Here is a 22,257-nt window from a genome sequence, read left to right on the forward strand (position 1 = left end):
GAAATTTCAACTTATAAACTCGAAATTTCGAGTTACTAACTCGAATTTTCGAGTTACTTATCACGAAATTTCGGGTAAGTAACTCGAAATTTCGACTTACATTGCACGACTTTCATTGGTTGCCGGTGAAAGCAAGGATTGAATTCAAGATACTTTCTTTCGTGTGTAGCTGTTGCACATTGACAGAGCACCTTTAACATTTATTAAACAGAACAATTTTATAGGGTAAAATTGTCCACACATACTGAACATATCCTTCGTTTTTTTGTGGAGGGGGGGGGGGGCGGGTTGTAAAATAACACTTTCCACATTTCTGTATTAACCGGGTGTTTCTTTTTCTTAAGCACACATACAACCATCATGTGGAGAAACAACAAGTCCAAAGCCACCCTATTGTAAACTGTGCAATATCATGTGTTAAATAAGTTTTAAATGGCGTGTATACGCCAGTTAGCCTGTCACGTTTCTTTATACTAATAATGTTTTTGTAACATTACTCATTATTTACTAATACTTTGATATTGTGTTGATAAAAGTTGATAAAAGTGATACTTGTTGTTATATATATGTTGGGAATAATATAAAAGCATCCGATTTTACAAGAAATATAATCAGTCCAACAATTTTGACAAAGGCCTCAGCACGCCCTATTTTGGCCACGCCGCGATACTTTCCTCAGATGTCCCACACGTGAAGTATAGGATCGGTTTTTTTACAGGGATGAGAAGAATATGATTAGTGAAAAGATATGTTCGAACAGATTGGATACAATACAACGTCTGAAGAACGCCTGAACGTACAAATTAAAGGAAGCCTTGTTTTTTTAGGTCGAGTGTGTACATGCCATTACTAAGTTTAAGTTAAATTTCAATAGTTTTTGTCCAGGCACCCGTTTCTCCATCTCCATTGTTCAAAAGCACTGCCTACTATATCTTATACCATCTAACTAATAACTTTGGCCATTCTTGTAATGTTAATAAGTCGAAATTTCGAGTAACTAAGTCGAAATTTCGAGATAAGTAACTCAAAATTTCGAGTTAGTAAGTCGAAATTTCGAGTTAGTAACTCGAAATTTCGAGATAAGTAACTCGAAATTTCGAGATAAGTAAGTCGAAATTTCGAGTTAGTAACTCGAAATTTTGAGATAAGTAAGTCGAAATTTCGATTTAGTAACTCGAAATTTCGAATTAGTAACTCGAAATTTCGAGTTAATAAAAAACATAAACCTGGCACTAATGCTCTTCCGTATTCATATCATATAAATGTTGACATTTATTAACTTTGACCTTATCAACATATTTAATCTAAATATTTTTTTTTTCAGTAATAAAAATGATAATTTGAATTATATAGGTTCGGTATCTATGCATATTACCAAATGTGCAAAATAAAATATTCAGACTGATAATTATATAACATCAAACGTTTTTTGCTGGTACATTAGGTATCAATTGCGTTTTCATACCGGTTTGAAACTGAGAAGGGGCTCATTATTAGCGAATTATTAGCGAATTTATATTCCTAAAGGAATTATAAATTCGGTTAGTGTCTCTTTACTCTGTTTAGGCAAACTATATGATGTGACAGTTGGTGAAATCTTTTCCAAGCCACATATTACCCACATCAACCTGAATTCAGAGAAATATTTAGTTACGGTAATAGACTCTTAAAATATATTTTATACCCGTTACCATATTAGTTTGAAATGTACATATTTTTATATTATTCAATGGAAAAGTGCAATTTCCTTAACGTCCCCTAGCACCGGCTTGAGCGGTACTCAATTCTAAACACTTAAAAATGCTGGACTCGATGATCTTGAAGGACCAGAAAAATATAACAACACTGAATTGAGGCACAGGGCAACTTTTTACGGCTGTCACACATCAATTGACACCTGCTATTGTGATGTATAAATATGTGGTAAACATGTGACCCCCGGAAGCATTAAAAACAGCAAAAAATACATGAAAATAGCAGAATCGGTTTGATTGAGTCTGTACATGAGATATGGCGTGGCAAAACTAGATACACACTAGCGCAGTCTATTTTTCTAAATTTCAAAATCTTGATTTTAATAATTCTTATTTGTGGAAAAATATTTTGTATTGGAAAAAGAGTGATACATTATAATTGTGAAAGAAAATATGATGACTGGTTCTACTGATAAAGTGTTGTTGTTTTGTTTTTGTAATTTTTGGCCAAACTTTATTTGATAATGTTTTCATTGTGTATTGTCAAATCATTTGCAGAATATTTGGTTTAGAGTACTTTACAAATTAGACTTTAAAATGTTCAAAGATTCTATCACTTCTATCGAATTTTTAAACCTACCTAATTGTTTCAAAAACACACATAAAAACAAAGAAATTGGGGGTGACAGGAGATTAGCCTATGGTGGAAATATATGCATAGTACAATATGGTCAAAACCTACATGTTCATAATATAGCCCAACGTTTCGGAGTAATTTGAACAAAATTAAAATAATCCAACAAATGTACAAACCATCAGGTTTTGCCTGAACCGCAGCGGGATTACAAAACATTGTGAAAAAAAAGAGGAGCTAGTATATTGAAGACAATGCTTTGAGTCACATAATAAACTCATGTCAAATCTTATTTGCCTTACGCAAAATAGCTGGAATTTTGACAGCTTATCATATATGAAAACTTATATTTTCGTTTGGTGCCTCCAGAGTCCCTTACTTGGGCGTGTCGGGGGGCTGCATCCTGTTAACGTTGCCCTTGCCTGGTTGATCTTCATTCTTGTTTTTCAAGTTATTCTTCCCGCTTTCATCCATGCAATGTATATACGTACAGATGGACAGATTGGCACATACATACGAACAAATTACATGGTCTTTTAAAATCTTGTGTTTGTATATAACTTTAATCGTCACGATTTCGACAAATACAGACACTTCATAATTCACGTGCAGGTTTGTGGACTTAAATACTTATCTCCATTAAAAACGGAGTTTCAAATGCAGTTTCATACTAGTAATAATTATTGTAGAATTGTCCGTTTAAACACACATGTAACATTTTATTAAATAGTTAGATATTATAAGATTTATATAATCACTCTATCGCTAAATTTGCACCACTTCGCAACATTTACCATATTATTATCTGATCTGACGATAATTGGCGGAAGTGTTGCAAAGGAAACAACACATAAAGATGATTTGATACTATCAATTTACATAAACGTTAACTGGATTTCACGAACCGGAAGTTGTAATTACCACTTGAAACAATAATTAGATCTGACTGAAGCAAGCTTAATTTGTTTTAAATATATAGAAAAGACATATTGTTTTCCTGGCTCATTGTATTGGAATTTAAATATATATAGAAAAGTGGCTACCAATTTTAACATGTCAAGGATTTTCTATAATCTGTGCACAATATGTTTTGTTATATCATCAACAGTGCTAATATCCGGCCACGGTAGGTTTATGTTTCATTTTATTCAGTTCGCATTTTAAAAATGCTATTTTATACATTTTTATTCATGTAAATAGTGAAATAAGTTCAGTAACCTGTAATTAAAATGTTGCGTAACTGTCTTTTTTATATAGGAATGAAATTCTGCTAAAATGCAAGACTGATCAACCTTTTCGTAGAAATAGCTAACCATCCCTTTTCTATTGCATGCTAATTATTGTTCCGCGCCCACAGGCGCAGAGTTATTTGTGGTTTTGTTGTTGTTGTTGTTGTTGTTTTTTGGTCCATGGGTCCGGATGTTATCAATTATTTTTACGAGGGATGATTTTTTTACTGTTACTCACAAACCCATGTGTTATTTATTTTATTACCCCGAACAAAAGTACTGTGATGATCTGAAATTGTCAACTAAATCTAACTGTTACAAAAATAAACCAAGAGTAACAATAGCTAAACTGTCCTTACCTTTTAAGTTTTAAGTGCACTTTAGGCCTACTTGAGAAGTTTTCTTTTTCTTTTATTCTTTAAGCAAGTGATGATATCTACAAATCATAAACATATACAATAAGCTAGGTTTTATTAAGAAAAAAAAACATTAACCCATTTACACGGTTATGATCTTTGAAATCTGATCCTTCTGTTTCCAGAATATTCTTAGCATGGTTTTTGACAAAATAACGATGATATCCTATGTCTGTCGACCATATCTGTAACGTTTCACTGATTAAAATTGTTAAATAATCCTTAGTTGCATGCTTAAGTCGTCTGCATGTTCCAGTTTGACACATAATTATTTACATTGCAATTACTTCCGTTGAAAACGGATGTTCACTTTTTGAATATTCAACAAAAACAATATTTTATATGCGAAAAGCACACCGTGGCGCGATCAACTAAATTTTATGAGTGTCATAGTTACACCAGAGAAAAAAAAAGATTTCCTATCGGGGTTTAACGTCGAAAATAAGAATGAATCGACAAAAAAATGGCGGCCATTTTATTTAGAAAATAGACCACGTGACCAGATTTTATACTGTTAAAAAATACTGTTATCTATGTAACAGTACAAAATTCTTAGTCACGTGGTACACTTGCATTAACAGAAAAAAATAACTCCCAGAGGCCTATGGGAAATTAGCATTACGAAAAAAGTGAGGGGTGATAATATAATTTAAGATGTCATTCTCATATTTCATCAGAACTTGTTCACCACCTACTCGAGAATGAAATGGAGTCATATATCTATGACTGTTGATCGGTTCCAAAAGTGCAATGTATGAATTCTACTTTCTGCACGAGAAAAGTGATGTGAACTAAACATATGATTTTTTTAATTCACTTATTTAGCAAAACTGAGCACATAAACTTCTGAAACGTAACATGATTCGTATGTAATTCCGAAAGTGCGCGCGCTATCGTCATGCACTAAGCAATCCAGTAAAATAAATCAAAACATTTCTGCTAATAGTAATGATCTTTAATAATATTGCTTTTAAATTACAGTTTCTGTTCCAGAGCAAATTATTTATTTAAAATGTAGAACTAATTTTCGTTCTAAGACATATCTATGGATAAAACGACTTGGACCATGCGCAAAGAAAATATTTGCTACTAATAAAAATGTATATATTCTGAGGTGCTCGAAATAGTCGCTTAACCTTCTAAAAATAGCACACATATCGTTGCAGGAAACTTTTCATTCTAGACCTCCCTCTTTCTCTCATTTTCCGTCCATGTGCATGCGTGCGCGTCGGCGTGCATGTTTGCGCGCGTGTGCCAAAATTGGACAATAACAATACCTCGATCTTTTTGATGCACAAGTCTTTTTTTAAATGTTTTAAATTAAAGTAAAATGGAAACTTTAATTATTTCAACAAATATGTGACGAACTCTGTAATGTGCACATATTGTTCAAATAAAGTAAATGTTTAAAACATTTGACAAATAAGAATTAAAGCATTTACAAATTTCCTTATCTTTTACTGACTAAAGTTGCTGATGAAAAATAAGTAAAGATTTGATCATAAGGCATCCGTCTGTGGTCGTTCTTTCACTCTGACGATAATGATAATGAAGCTAGTAAGTGAACTCGCTGGTCAGAATGAATTAAAAGTGTAGTAGTAAGATGTTTTAAAACATGTTTTTTTTCCGTATCACATCATTTGAATCATATGTGACCACTGGTATGTACAAGTTATATAGCACTTTACTGTCAAATACATGTATAAATTAATAGGTAGCCACAATCCTGGCTAAGTGACATAATCACTATTTTACAACATACTGAATAATAAGTACGGTTGTATACACAGAAGTAAATTATAGGTTTTTTTTAATATACTCTATGATATTATTAAAATTTCAATTTTCATTTTAAATAACAGCTATCCAAGATGGTAGAGAGACAGGCAATAATCTGAGTACAACAGGTAAAAATGTTTAACATTGTTCTATCTTACATGTGGGTTATTTTTACACGTACAATAGTTGTTCATTAACTTCATATAAAAGCCAAAACATAAAAATCACAAAGCTGTTTTTGTATTTACGAGTAATATATTTTATTCACTATCAAAATATGTAACCAAGCGGCAAATTGAATAAAAGATACGTCATAAGTTTAGTTGTAATTTCTGTACAACACGTGTTAATTTTTATTCTTCAATAAATAAACTGCTTCCAATTATCAAATTTTTAATACTTAACATAATGTAAAAGTAAAATGGAAACTTTAATTATTTCAACAAATATCTTACGAACACTTTTACTCCAAAATGTGTACATAATGTTCATTTGAAACATTTGACAAATAAGTATTGAAGCATGCACACATCGCCATATCTTTTACTATGAATACTTAGTAACGATTTGATCATAGGGCATCCGTCTGCGATCGTTCCTTTACTCTGATGATATTATTAATGATCCTAGTAAATGCATTGGCTTGTCAGGATGAATTTAAATTATAAATGTAGCAGTAAGAGCTTTTTAAAGATGTTTATCCCGTATCAGATCAATTGAATCGTATGTGACCACTGGTACTTAAATACAGCAAAATGTTTTAACGCTATCCTGTCAAATGCTTGTATAAAGTAATAGGTAACCAGAATCCTGATCAAGTAACATAATCATTATATTACAAGGCACTGAATGACATGAAAAATTGTATACACGGAAGTAGACTATTCGTCTTTTTATACGCTATGTTGTATGTTGTTAAAATTTCTATTTTCATTTTAAATTACAGCTAATCCAGATGGTAGAGAGATAGGCGATAATATGAGTGCAGCAGGTAAAAACAGAAAATGTTCAACATTGTTCTATCTGTCCATGTGGGTTATTGTTATACGTATAAGGATTATCCTTCAAGTTTGTATGAAAGCAAAATAATGAAAGTTATAAGTTGTATTTGTATATTATGGAAAAAAACTTGTATTAACTATCGAAATTTTTAACCACACAGCAAATAGTATGAAAAACCGTTATAAGATATTTTGTAATTTCTATTTTAACGATCAATTTTTTTCAAATCGGCGCAGGTAAAAAAAACGGAAGACCTTCTTCCACAAAACATGTAAATTTTAGTGTTCAATCAATAAACTGCTTCCATGATTTTCCGCAACTCATTCAATGTTATCCTGATGCTATTAATTGAAACTGTGTCTGTTTTGGTCCCTCCTGGGATTTTGTCACTAGTTCTTGTTGCTGGGTCGTGTGTGGGTTGCGTTCTCATTGAACGCCGCTTTTTCTTGTCGATGTTGTTTATCATATTTTGACATAATTCACTACTGTGTTCTTACAGCACGCTTAATTAACTAAACAAGTTGCAAGGAAAAAGTAAAAAAGTTGTCACAATTCACGTCCAAAAGCAACGGTATTGTGCGTGTTTCATTAACATCCCTTTAAATAAGATAATAAAAAATGATAAAAGGAAATAGGGAAGGTCGACGTGAATACATATGTATAACATTGCAAATGTCATGAATCAAAAGTGGAAAGTGGCTTTGAAGACGAGTTCCGCGTGAATAGACCAACACTAATTCATAGCGGCATTGGGACCTCAGTTTACAGTTAATTACAAAGATTTAGCAGAAAAAGACAGATGGGTGAAAATGTGTTTGGAATTATACAAATAAAGAATAAACTATAATTAAAAGTTAAATTAAAATTAAAGTTCTGCGCATGAAATATTGTCAGACATTATTTATATATGAACGAACCCGGTAAAGTAATAACTAAGCTTTTGATCAAGGACGGGATTAATGATATGAAAGCATTAATGGTCAATGCTTGTCGAGTGAGAATTTATAGGAATCAATTTAAAGTCAAAATGACATCTTCCCTTGCGCTACTTCTATATTGCATAGCATTAATATGAGGGATGTTGGAGTATTTCAATATCCAAAACAAACCGAATCTGCAATTTTCATGTAATTTTGTTATGAATACCTCTCCCTGTGGATAAATATTAATTTTGCCCTGAATTTAATTGCTTGTTTTTTGTCATTAAACACAACTTAAAAGATCATTAAACTTGAATTAAAGTATCCAGATGTAATTATATCCAGTTTCATATGCTATGCGTGTCATTATTATAATTATTATTATTATTATTATTATTATTATTATTATTATTATTATTATTATTGTTATTATTATTATTGTTCTTGTTGTTGTTAGTATTATTATTATAACAATATACATTTGCTTTAGTTTATTATAGGCCAGGGAACTGAGTTATCTACATTACTGAAACTGTTTCATTTAATTGGCTGAATTCAATATAATTTCTATCTAAAACCGATGCTAATATGAAGAGCTTCTGGATATATTTTTGTCCAAAATTAAGGTAACTATATGAAATGTAAATTTGGAGTGACAATCATCCTAGGAACAGAAATAAAATAGATTCCTTAAAATTAATGGCACGCAAGTGGTATAACTAATACGAATTTTGCTAAGTGTAAGAATATATAGGACCTAAATTGATCTTTTTTGTGATAACAGGCAAAACAGAAATAAGTGTAGGTTCAGGAGCTGTAATTGGGTCTGTGATTGCTGCATTAGCTGTTGGAGTTATTATTGGTGTGATTTGTACCTTCTTTATTCTTACCAGAAAAGGATTTATAGCAGGTATTGTTAAAACACAGGTTGTTTGTCATAAATAGAAAATCATCTTTTGTTAGAAATATGGTTTATAAGCAAACTTGAAATACATTGATAGTTGTCGATAACACAAAAAAAATATTTTTTAACACTGCATAAGTTTAGATCTTTTAACAGAATGCTTAAGCTTTTATTTTAGAACTACTTTCCTGTGTTACTTAAAATAAGTCAGTAATGAAACAATTACATTTTGACAGAAGAAAATATGTGGTGATGTCTATGTAGCTTTACCGATTGATTTGTTTTATAATCATGATTACTTTTGCAAACATGATGTAGAACCATATAACAATAAACAGTTTAATTTTGTTATTATATAAATTTTAAACAAATAATTGGAAAAAACATAATATGTCATTCTATGAACTTTTACCGTTTTAAGTGGTAACAATTCTACTTTTATCAAAATAAATATCAATAAGATTGGTCGCTAAAATATGTTATGAACGAAACATTTTGCATGCGTATGTGGTTTGAACGTTCATAAGTTTATTTAATTTTAGACGTAGTAACAGCTTAGTATTTTAAATGCTTTACTATGCTATTTGATAACACAGGCTCGAAAACTCAGCCGACAGTTTCTCATGAAAAAGAATTAACTGAACCACCAACTGCTCTGTAAGTTACGAATTTTTAAATTCTATTTCTTAATATAACATATCAAGTGTATTTCGTTTCTTTCAAACGACGTTACCAACATACTATCAAAATTAAGATGCATGATTTAATATATTAAGCAATCGAAAATCACAAGTTTATAATATGTCATGATAAAAAATCAGTTCAAAAATAAAAATGGCCAAACTAGGGAGATGCCTTGTTGCTGCATATTATCCATCAATCTCATTCGCCCTTTGACGACAACGCTTAAATTGATAATTTTGGCATTGAAAGTTAACTTGTTAATCATTTCTACTAGGGATACCTACGAGCAACTTCGAAACAGAACAGATACTGAAATCAGGGGAACTTATGATTCTCTTGAAGGTATGCTGAATTTCAATTATTTCTGTCATGTCGTATTCATTTAACTTGTATTTAATTTATAATCATTTGGTTTGGTATAATAATATTACGACTGAATCTGTTTGATATAGATCGTGTAGCATTGTAAAACTTATATATTCAAGCATAATATTTTAAACTAAAGTATTTTGATATATTGTAATATAAAATCTGACATGCATTTATGATGTGTACACAGCATAATGTCTATTAAAACGAATACAATGGATTTCTTAACAAAATTTACTACCAGTCGTTTCTTTTTCAAAATTCTGTTTCAGTCAACTCCGGAGTACAGCCAAACAGGTATGGAAATCGTAAATATTTACACAAGTTTTTAGTTATTTCTTAGATAGCTTTAACATAAAATATCCATAACTACCAAGATTGATAAAATTGATCTTTTTACAAGCAATGCTCTTCATAATATAATTAAATATACTAAAGTTTAGGCCCTGTATGTATGAACATGAATATAGGATAAATTGATGACAAATCTACGGGAGAGTATGAAGTACATTCTTGCCTTTGTATGACCTTGATATTGTAGCTAATAATGCAGCTGGCTCAATCAAATTATTTACGATGCTTGGTTAACAAGCAGTACAAACAAACTGTTTGTCAATAATATATTATAAGAGTAAACTTTGTTGACCAAAGACTGTAAACTGAATCTTTGGCAGAATCATGATAACTATTGTAACATTTATAAGATCTGCTCTGCTATTTTACACTCTTATTGTAAGTTTCTTTTATTTTATGTTTTTTAATATGCTCTTTTATATGTCAATTTTCAGCCAATCCCAGTATGAAAGTCTGAATCAGGATGCAGAGAAATATCACACATATACAGATCTAAAACAAAGCCGATAAATCTTGATAACCTACTTGAGAGATTCGTCTTGAACCTTCTAGACGTTTCGGGAAACATTGAATTTATAGAAAGATAGTTTGTAAAATTTGTATTACTGTTATATCAATGGAAGATATCGTTACACAAAAAAGTGGCAGTGTACATAAAGATATTTTATAGATGAAAAAGGAATTTCATGTATTCTGTTATTATAACTCTTTTGAAAAATAAGAAAAATACTGTTTTTTGAACTGGTGTTTTCTGGCATTTATTTTGCTACTTGAATTATTCAATATTATTCTTAAAAATTGAATTTTTATACATTTTTGCTTCACATTTGTATAGCTAAAACATGTTTTATATGAAAATGAATTGATTGGTTGATTTCAGAAAGATGATTATTTTTTTGATACTTTGTTATGATTATTCTCATGAAACATTTGTACCCACATTTTTACCTGTCTATATGTAAGAATGACTATATTGTTCATCCGTATGAAACTTGTATAAGAAATTGTTGGTAAGATATAAATTTAACGGTGCTTAAATTTTTATTTGAATAAGGACAGAAGACTCATCAAATATCATACTCATACTCATTTCAGGGTTTTGGCCCTAAAGAAATTTAGAATTAAACGTCCGAAAGTTTTTTGTCCAAAGCTATATTTTTACAATACAGCAAAGTTATGTCGGTTCCTTAATTAGGATCTAAAATGTGTTCTATACAATAGTTACAATAAAGATCGACTCTCAAATTATTAATTTAAACGTAATATGTTACAATCATATCAAGGTTGCAATGACGTTCGAATGGCTTTAATTTTAATATCGCATTTTAAGCATAAATAGACAGAATTTGTAGTTATGATTCTTGAAATTTCTTAAGGAATGTTTGTTAACTGTTAGAAATGTGCTTGCAATGTTTAGTATAATTACGTTCTGTATAAAATGTTAATTAAAGTCAGCCAAACTTACGTGTGATAATGAGCTCCGACATGAAATGAACAGTCACTATTGCTTGATTTTTGTACTGTTGTCTGTTGTTGTTTTTCATGTAATTCTTAATGTGCATTGGCTTATAATAGAAGGCCTGTGATAGCGTAGATAACTGGTAGTATAAATGACAACAAACCACAAAAGGATTTTAAATATCATGTTGTTTTTTTTTTCATTGTAAAAATATTTAGAAATTAGAAATACGTATTTACTAAACTGGTATTGTTCCGGAACTGAATAACATAACTTTTATGAATTACTTTCATCAAATGATAATTTTATAAGAAAATCTCTACTTATATTTACCACATCATGATCTCTATAGCAAAGTAGTATATAAATGTAATGAAAGTCAAAACTTGTATAAGACATAACCTTGTAATGTTAAATATCATATTTTGTATGACAAGTATTTTGGGCCGGTGGCCTTTATTTCTGAATAAATCTTTTGACTTGACTTGACTTATATATTGTTTTAAATCAAAAGACATCTTTAACTTAACATTTGTTTATCTTATTAATGAAGTTATTGATTGGCATTGTATTAACAACTAATTTGTATATTTGAGTCTGACTAGCTTGTTCAAATATCAATATCTTATTTCCTCATTTCAATAGATATATGTCTTAAAATGTCTGAAGAAGAAAATGTTTTTAAAAGTGTTTTTGTATATTTATCAAACAATAATGATATTAAGTATATTTAACAAATAGTATAAACTGCAGTATACTATAATGCACAGCTAGGATAAAGTGAAAGCAACAATAACATAGCATTAGGTTCAAAATACACATATTTACTCAGCAAATTTAGTCTCAAAATTTCAGCAATATGTATGCTAGTTTATACAATTTTAATTTTATTATCTATATAATTATCTATATAATGCAGTGCTCAATTTTACCGCACACAAGTATTGAGATCATAACTGTTAAGTTACTAAAGCTATTCTAATTGCTTGACAGGTTTGCATAGTTATTTTACAAATATGTAGATGAAACTTTAAAAAACTTAATTTGGACCTCATTTACATGTATTTATATGATAGAGATTTTGATCCAAACTAGCACATTAACATTTTATAAGTATCACTACTGACTTGCATAAATTAGAAATGTGTTCTCTTCCCATCTACAATACAAAGTGAATTTGCCTCTTTTCCAAAATATTATTCTCAAAATTATGGTATGTACAAATAAGATCACAAACTTATCAAATACTCCACTGTTTACACATAATGCATGATGACCTGTTACTGTCAACATTAATATCATTGAATAATGTACAATTAAAGTCCAATGTCTTTAAATTTGAAATATAAACTTGCTTTTGATGTACTAATATGTAATAAAAAAGAAAATTTGAAGAAGTTTTCTACATAAATGCCAAACCCTATTTTATTTGAGTTGGAAAGGGGAGACATATTTATTTATTTTTTGGCCTTATTGAAAATAATGAAATGGTGAACCATGGAGCTTTATAGAAGTCTCTGTTTGAATCCAGGGTTTACATAACATTTATATAGATGACTTAATCTACTCACACATTTAGTAAAAAATGAAAATAATGTTTAAAGTTGATTAAAAACAATAGGGAGTTAAACACTTTTCAACGTTACTGATCAGTTGTTGTTCTAAAGAATATTGAAAGGGCAACTGGTATTCATTACTCAAGAGTTGTACTTTTATGTATAAAAAATAATGTATGAAGCCCAATATGACAATAGGAAACTATTTCATATACTAGAACTATCTAAATTATATGATAATATTATGTTATAATAGTATACCCAAAACAACAGTATAAGATAAAGTATGGTAAACATACAATACTCTTTAAGTAACTTAAAATGTGAGCATTGTCTAAGTGTAAATCCAGTAAGTTATAAGTGTTTAACCATTGCATTACAAACATATTTTCTGGTTTCCAGATGAGCATGGCAGTTTATTACTTTATTATATATATATAGTAACTACCAATTATCACATGTAATAACACATTTGACAATTCATTATTTGCAATGAAACTGACATCAGACAAAAACACTTACAAATAAATATATGAGACAATGGTTTGAATGATTTTTATAAGATATTAAAAGTGAAGATTTAAACTGACAAAACAAACAAAAACTGACAATAATTAACCAACAAAGTTGAGGGGTTTTGAACAAAGCAGTATGGAACCAGTGGTGTCAGATTTTGGTAATCAGCCCTATTTATAGTTTTACACTGGCAGTACAATATTTTGTCAGCTTGTTACTCTAATGATCCAGAATTAGGTAGAATGAGGTAACTATACATTTGTTAAGTGAAGTTCTTGAAAGTCAATTAAATCACAGGCAGGAATATATTTATGTTTGTATGTTGAATTTAAAAGATGATCTTAATACTGATTACTTTAAAACTTGTTTATCAATATGACACCTGAACAGATTCAGACCTTTTATGAAAATTAATTTGTTTTAATACCACATTGAGGCGGCTATTGAAAGTAAATCGGACTTTCTTAAATTCCTGTGAAAATTGTTTAGAATCCTTTTATGATTGAGAATGATGTCCCAATATTGTTAAAATGTTAAAAGTTACTGTTTTGGAGTTGACAGGGGTAAAGCAAGGGAACAAGCAATTTTTTGTGCCACTAACAATAAAATTAATTCACCTATGGAGGTGAATTAATTTTGTTGTTAACTCTTTATTAGAGCCGATGTCTTAACAAAAAGATAACGCTTTTTTTCTGAACAACTGATTTTTCTTAACAAAGATATTTAACAAAAACAATAACAACACTTTGTTAATTCAACACAACTTTAACGTTAACAATGGTTAATCAACAGAATTGCTTTACGCAGAATTTAACAATTTTTTGTTAATTTAACTATGATTTCATTGTTAAATATTTAACAAAAGTTTTGAACAACTGGGCCCTAGTCTTATAATTGCAGTATTGTCCGTTTTAACAAACTTGTTGCATTTTATACATTTGTAAAATGTGATAAAATTAATATAATCATTCGATCATTAAATTTGTATTACATCGCAACATTTACATTACCATATATTATCTGATCGAAATACTTAATCGAATCTTACAAAAGTATTAAATTTAACAGTTATGGAGGAAGCTTTCACTACTTGTGCGCATAAAGATAAATTCAACGGAAACAACAAATAAAGATAAGATGATTTGATACTCTCTGTCAATTTACAAAAACGTAGATAATTGGATGGAGTGGCCAATTCCCCTAACAAGAAGTTGTTACTTACACTTGAAATAATAGTCATATCTAACTGAAGACTAGCTTTTTAAGCAACGAATTATTTTTTCAATATATAAATAGATACAAATTGTTTTTCTATAAATATAAAAAACGGATACCAATATTAAAATGTATAGGATTTTCTATAATCTGTGCTCAATATTTTTTGTTATATCATCAACAGTTATCGTACCCGGCAACGGTAAGTTTATGTTTAATTTTATTTATGAATTAAAGCATGCTGTTATATATATATATTTTGTTTAATATAAACTTAAGTTAATTAGGTTACGATACCGGATATTACGAATGTTACATAACTATTTTTTTTTAAATAGGAATGACATTTTTATAGAAATAGCAAGCAATCGTCATCTTTTATGCTTTTATTTTTCATGTTGTTGATATCTTTATTACTCTTATCGTTATGAGCTGTTCTAGACTGTTATAGCACAATAGATTGGAAGTACGACGGCCGTCAGCAGACGACTGTTACCAAAAATCGTGTTTACGATTAAATCAGTTTCAGACGTACAGTGCAAGTGATTACCCAGATTCAACAAAATCAGACGCATTAGAATATCCTATGATGAAAGATTGTTAACGTGCAATTAAAAATGGTTGACTACTCCTGAATATGTACTTACTCAACAACCTAGTTATGTAATGTCCAGCAATGTGGCGAACAAATTCTCACAGCCTTAGCATGCTTCTATTTATAGAATTCTTCTTTCAAGAGTATGTTCTTTTGGTAAAAAAATGATATTCAAATTTTGAGTACATTAGTAAAGCCTGTTTTGATGAAATAAAACTGATGTATGAAACACTGGTTCTTCTTTTCTTAATGCATCACGTTCTTTAAAAAAAGTTCAGAGAGCATACATACATCATTTGCACAGTTTCATACCATAGCAGAAAATAAAATATTTTATTTATTCGTCAAAAACATGTATCATGAAAACAAGCCAAGTCCATGAATTAAAAATTTTCATTTCTTGTTTCACAAACTAAGGATGTGCTTTTTCAAACTTTAAAATGCGGCATTATTTCTTTTCTCTTGACTTTAATATTACAGTAATCATATTCACCCATTAGCAGAGAATATTGAGTATTGTTACACAGCTCAACTACATTCCATAGCCTTGCACTGTAAGAACCTGAAATGTATTGGCCCCATGCTGTAAAAAGCTGAAGCGCTGTTATAACCGAAAGTGTAATAGCATTAACATTAAAGTTAATAGATTTGTGTTGTAACAAGATTTCCTCTGTTACATGCTCAGTGTCAATAGCCTCCAGCGATTAAAGTCTGATGTAGCTTGGTGGTTATAGCCTGAATTGTCATAGCCCTGGCGCAGTAACAACATATAATTATAATGATACTTGATTCGTATTGTTAAATGTACGGTCTGTATTTCTTGACGCCTTATTAACTGATAGCTTGAAGCTGTAACAACCTGCATGGTAATAGCTTGGTATATATACTCCTACGACATGTATTTTGATAACTTGGAGCTGTAATAATCTGTATTGTGTCCGCTTGGTGATATTAGAACATGCACTATATGATGATGACGATGTTACAACTTGAATTCTTATAAGCTGTGACTATAACACATTTTTTTTTCAAACTAATTTAATTGACAATTTAAGGCTGAAAACTAAAATTATTTTAATTCAAAAGTATATTTTCTTACGGAAAGAGGAAGTTGCTTACTGTAATATAGCATATCGCTAATTAAATGATAAACAATCCTAAAGCAAAAGTAAATTTTAGATACATCATATATTTGAAAGACGTGCATTTTAATTACGCTTAATGTAAAGTATTAGTTTATTGTATAGGTGATGATGGTTTGCGTGAGTGTGGCATATTGAAGATTGACAAACCATCAATACTAGGAAGGAATGTGACAATTTCTTTTACCCCCGACACGTATGATCCAAATGCAATTCTAGAATGGCAGCGCAGCTCGAATGGAATAGATCAATGGCAAACGCTCCCTTTCAACAACAAGTTTACACAATATGAGAAAAAAGCGACTTACCACCTGATAATAATAGACAGTGAAGTAAGCGATAATAAATTTTACCGTGCTCATTACTATAATGAGACAATACACTGCTGGATGGACGCTGGGTACCCTAATCTTGAAGGTATTGTAGAATGAATATTTTGCTGTAATACATGTAATATTTGTTTTCTCTAAATAATGCATCTCAATTATTAAAAGTTAATGAATACACAAGTCATAATCAATAATCAAAACATGTTATTTACTTTATTTTATTATAATTGCTTATAGATAACAGAAACTGGATCTGTTTTTTGATTGATTTTTATAATGTATTATTCATGGTCGGAACACCCACGAAATGTTTATATCAACACAAATTAAATTATTATCTTGCTTATTATATTTTATCTTAAGCTATTTTCAATTTGTGTGGAGTCGTCTTCCTCAGATCTGAAAAGGTGGTTGAGAATGGGACCGCAGAAATCGAATATTATCCGTCAGGTAATGTGATGAGAAATAGCGGTAGTTTCACACGTGAATGGAAACATATCGTCGGAAGGACAAGCAAAACATTGAAATTGACTGATGGCAATTACCAAGAGACGTTGGAGCAAAACAATAAATATGTGTTGACAATTTATATGTTCAATATTTCTATGAATGGAGAGTATCGTGTTTATTGTGGCGGCTCTGAAGAAGCATTATACACAGATGAAATAACCGTGTACTTACCAGGTTTGTGTGTGTTTATTATTCTGCATGCTATATATATTAAACCAACAAATTGAAACGAAGTTATCATATCAAAATCACCCATGCATGACAAAAGTATGAAAGACAATTTCATTCACGTGCAGCGCCAGCCAGCAATGTTGTTTGTATCAATATGAGGACAAGTTTGCTTCTTTAAAAGGAAGCATGCGAGAGGTCTTTTTGCTGTTGTGGAAGATCTGTTTAATTCGAAAATATTTGGGGATATTCTTGCATAAAAGACACAGTGAGTAATTATGAATTACAATTATTTAACAAAATAGAATTTATTATATATATTGAATATAGTATCATATGAAAGTTTGTTTTACACTTCATTTTTTAAATGTTTTGAAAGATTATATCCCGGAGAAATGTACTTTTTTTTTGGCGCATTAGGGATAGTTTTTTCTACAAAGATAACTAAATTTAAAATAAATTATATATATATTAAAAGCATTATCACAAATTTCTTGTAAAATTCAATAAGCAAATTTAAATTTTCGGTAAATGTTTTGGAAAGTACATGGAAACATTCTCTCTACATTTTCCAAAACGGGCATAAAGTATGTTAATCAAGCAATTTTAAGACAATGATTTACATAAAAAATGTTTATATAATTTGATTAGAATAAGGAGAATATAAAACTGCATGCCTCCAACCACAATATTTGAGGAAAATTAAACAGTAGTAAAATTTGTGCCATTTGCGCCAAAAAACCTCCGCTGCGTTATTTAGTCATACTGGTTCAAACGTTTAAGGAACAGTAAACTTTCGGTACACTGTTCACTCGGTCATATAATAGTGCATGGGGATATTGTAGCTAAAATGTTCATTGTTACTATTTATCGGAACATGAAATATTAAAACGTTATTCAGAAAACAATACGATAATCGATTTATAAATTTTAAAACATTAAAACGGAATCAAACATCCACGTAGCGCTAAGTAACGTTAAAGATATTTTCCGATTTTTATATGTACCGATTTGTTCACTTTGATGTTAATTTTTCGTTAAAGTTAAGTCGTATTTTAAAACAGAGCAAGCGCAAAACAATTTTTGGGGAGGCTATGCCTCCCCAATGTTAATACCATTTGTCAAATCTTACTGCCGCGGTAATCAGGTCAAAAAATAGTACCTTGATTTTTTAAGCTGACTCATCACTCATCACAGACATTTATTTTAGACTGCTCCTAATGATTTTACCTTTTAAGTGAGATTCATTCACTACAATCAGATACGCAAAAATGGATGCCGCTCATTCTCAGTCTGAACACTGTGGAGAGGTCTGATGACCCCTCCAATAATATTAATACGTATTTTAATGTAATTAGAAACAAATTATGCCGACATTTTCAATATATGAACAGGGAAGCAATGTTTGTCATCAACTTACATCGATTTTCTGTTGTAAACTTTATTAAAAGAAAGTTTTAACTACAGTATTGTTTTTCAGCTTGATTGATGATAAATGAAACACATTTATGAAAAAATTGGGATAATGTCCTTTTTAGTAATCTTTCTCTGAACGTAAGACCGTACTATTCCTCTTCTGTCCGTGATGTTACAAATGAAATATCCGCCGATATGACAAGGAAAACATCAGAATAATTGCAAATGATTGTTTTCAGTATAAAGGATTTCAAGAAATTGTATGAAAATATAGGTTGATTTAATAGCGAGGACTTTTCGAAACATTTAACATTTATTAGAAAATTGTTCAAGTGTAATTATCATAACAAGATATTATTTCAGTAAGATAAAATGTGAATGTTTTAATTGATGATAGAGTTATTCTACAGGTGACTATAGTTTGAGTAAGTGTGGTCGATTGAGTATTGACAAACCCACAATACTTGGAAGGAATGTGACATTTTCTTTTACCCCCACCACGTATGATCCACATGCTATTCTTAGATGGGGTAAAAGCATGAATGGAATAAATCATTGGCTAGCGCCGCTAAGGTCAACCAAAAAGAAGAGACTATATGAGGAAAATATGATTTACTATCTTATAATAATGGACAGTGACAAAGACAACGAGGTATTTTACCGTGTCAAATATCATAATGAGAGATTAGATTGCGATGTATACGCTGGGAAACTTTCGCTTGAAGGTATTATAGAATGAATTTACTTGCTATTATTTATTTTTTTAACGTATCACAAGTATTATAAATAAATGAATGCACCAGTCATAATTAAAAAAAACATTATATTTTATTGGCATGTATCTCATGTATATAGACATAAGATCTGCGTTCCGGTTGATTTTCTTTTATGTATTATTTAAAGTCGGAACCAAAAAACGGTTATAAAACACAAGTTAAATTACTATCTGCCTTATTATATTAAACCTTAAGCTATATACAATTTGTGTGGATTCAGTATAGATTCATTTTGGACTTGGGCATAGCTACTCGTCATAATAAACATATAAGCTGTGACGAAGCATATATACATTTACAAGTATTTAAAAAGAAAAACTGAAGAAACATATACATATACATGTATTTCAAAGCAAGACAGAGACGTGTGAAAAATATCACTTCATTCAAGGATATAAGATAAGATAAGATAAGAAATTGGGTTATTATAGTCACATTGTACATTTACAATATATTTTCAACAATTTATACAGTCATACAATTTAGAGGTATCCGGCCCAATGGGCCTAAAAGTGACTTTAACATTAATTCAAAATATATTACACATTGGTTAATCGATACGTATATATATCGAGAAAGAAAAGTGAAGTAAGTTTTCTACATTTTGTAACAACACATTAGAAGATTTACGTATACAGTTCAATCAGTAAGTTATGAGTGGCAGCTGGAAATATGATAATGATTTACCGATACATTCAAAAATGTCTCAAGGATAAAGAATTATACCTCTTCTGTGGAGGTATGCTTGAAGGATAAACTTTGAACATTTTCTAGCGTGGTCATTAATAATGACGTAAAGTTTTTGCTCATCAGATAGTACGTTAACTGTGGCTATGGAGCATAAACATATTAGGGTTCGAATAAGGCAGACACTGATTTTTACAAAAGACATGTGCATACCTTATGTCAAATAAACTATAATATCCCCATGTCTTGTTTTCATAGGCCTAGTCAATATCTAACAAAGTAACATTAGCGGATGTTTACCAGTGGAAATACAGGTTTCTGTGATAAAAACACATAGTGAGGTTTACTCAGAAATACACCAATATAGTGAAAATATTGTTTTCAGGGTGGTTGATCCGGATATCCTCCCGGGTTATTTATCGGGTCTTTCTCGAGATTGTTCGACCGCTGATTGATTTGGTGATGTCATTTTGGACACAAGTCAATCAACACGCTAAATAGATTAACTTTTATAAAAACAGCTAAACATGTTACAAACATAATCATCATTATGACACGCGCTATAGAGCAATTATCTTCTAGTTTGTTTTTTAGCACGTCTGAAGTGAACATACGAAACAAAACTATTAGTCGAGATAAGCAAAGGATAATAATGGGAAAATAACTGTTGGGGCTGAAATTGTACATCGAAATACTGAAAATATCGAAATAAAAATATCAGTTAAACAAATATTTCAAATATAGATAAAGAGGGTACAAAATCGGGACTTTCAAAATTAAATCGAGATAACGAAATATCGAGAAAATCGATGTCGAGATAACGATAGTTGACTGTATTTGTGTATTGTTTAAAAATATTCAGATATTTATAAAACAACACAATTATGAATAATCAATTATCTTTTTGTAATGTTAATAGTTGTATGCATAATTTTCAGAACCACCAAGTGAACCTATAATAATTGGATTACAAGACATAGAAAATGACTACTTTTGTTGTGGGATCGGGAGATTTCGATTTCCCTTAAAATACATGCGGGTTCCCGCCCTAAAATGTTACCATGAAAATGGGAAAATAAATCAAACCCCTCACAAAATAATTTCAAAACCTTTAGGTATTTTTCACAGTGGGACCGTACACTGAACAGTAATTTTCAGTCTAAAATTTTTAATTATGTACTTTAAAAATTTACTGTGATTTTTTAAAATAAGTAAGAAAAATATGTTATTTATGTATTTAAGATAGTCTTTTGAATACTTTATTTTTGTAAATAAAACCCCAAATGAAACAATCAAATTTTTTTTTAAACCCATTGTTTATTTTAAAATAAATATTTATTTGTGAAATTTAAAAAGCAAACAAAAAATTTGATTTATTTGCCCCAAAATTTAAAAAGGTTTGATATTAGTGTTATATTAAAATACATTACCTTTTTTTTGTAATTTACGAACCCCCAACTTTAAAATTTTTGGGTCCAGAATTCTAAAAGACGGAAAAGGTATAAACATAATGCACGTGGAAGGGAAAAGACCAAACCCCGCATGTGTTTTTTAGCTTTTTGGGTTAGAATATTGTTGCAAACTCAATTTTTATAATTCGACTCACTTTTAAAATTCAAACATTATCACTTAAACCAATAAGAAGTGGAACAACGAAAACATACGTGCTGTCGAATAACGAAGGGAAAAAATTGCCGGGTGTTCCCCCCAAAAAAGTTAATTTATATTGGTTTTTTTTTTTTCCCTTTAGATTTTTTTAAAATTTTGAGTTTAAAAAATTATTTCATATTCTTTATATTTTTAAATAAAATTTATTAAAATTTTTATAAAATATAGATGTATACCATTTAAGCTTAGTTTATCGTTTTGTTTAGTTCCTCCCACAGATGTAATGTTAGATGTG

At 30.1% G+C, this 22,257-nt stretch overlaps 2 protein-coding genes across 2 annotated transcripts; both read left to right on the forward strand.

Moving 5' to 3' along the window:
- Positions 1-3,240: 3,240 nt before the first annotated feature.
- On the forward strand, positions 3,241-11,928 carry LOC132751731 (uncharacterized). Its single transcript, XM_060741945.1, has 8 exons — positions 3,241-3,454; positions 5,836-5,880; positions 6,699-6,743; positions 8,459-8,584; positions 9,175-9,235; positions 9,537-9,604; positions 9,904-9,928; positions 10,420-11,928. The coding sequence occupies exons 1-8, from the start codon at positions 3,382-3,384 to the stop codon at positions 10,493-10,495; spliced, it is 519 nt and encodes a 172-aa protein (XP_060597928.1). The 5' UTR covers positions 3,241-3,381; the 3' UTR covers positions 10,496-11,928.
- Positions 11,929-13,302: 1,374 nt separating this feature from the next.
- LOC132751737 (uncharacterized) lies at positions 13,303-21,498 on the forward strand. The gene is made up of 5 exons (XM_060741952.1): positions 13,303-14,933; positions 16,574-16,885; positions 17,161-17,481; positions 19,302-19,616; positions 21,293-21,498. The coding sequence occupies exons 1-5, from the start codon at positions 14,861-14,863 to the stop codon at positions 21,496-21,498; spliced, it is 1,227 nt and encodes a 408-aa protein (XP_060597935.1). The 5' UTR covers positions 13,303-14,860.
- Positions 21,499-22,257: the final 759 nt, after the last annotated feature.

This window comes from Ruditapes philippinarum, unplaced genomic scaffold, assembly GCF_026571515.1.
Source record: "Ruditapes philippinarum isolate M1 unplaced genomic scaffold, ASM2657151v2 ctg834_1_1_1_1, whole genome shotgun sequence".
In the NCBI taxonomy this organism is placed as follows: Eukaryota; Metazoa; Mollusca; class Bivalvia; order Venerida; family Veneridae; genus Ruditapes; species Ruditapes philippinarum.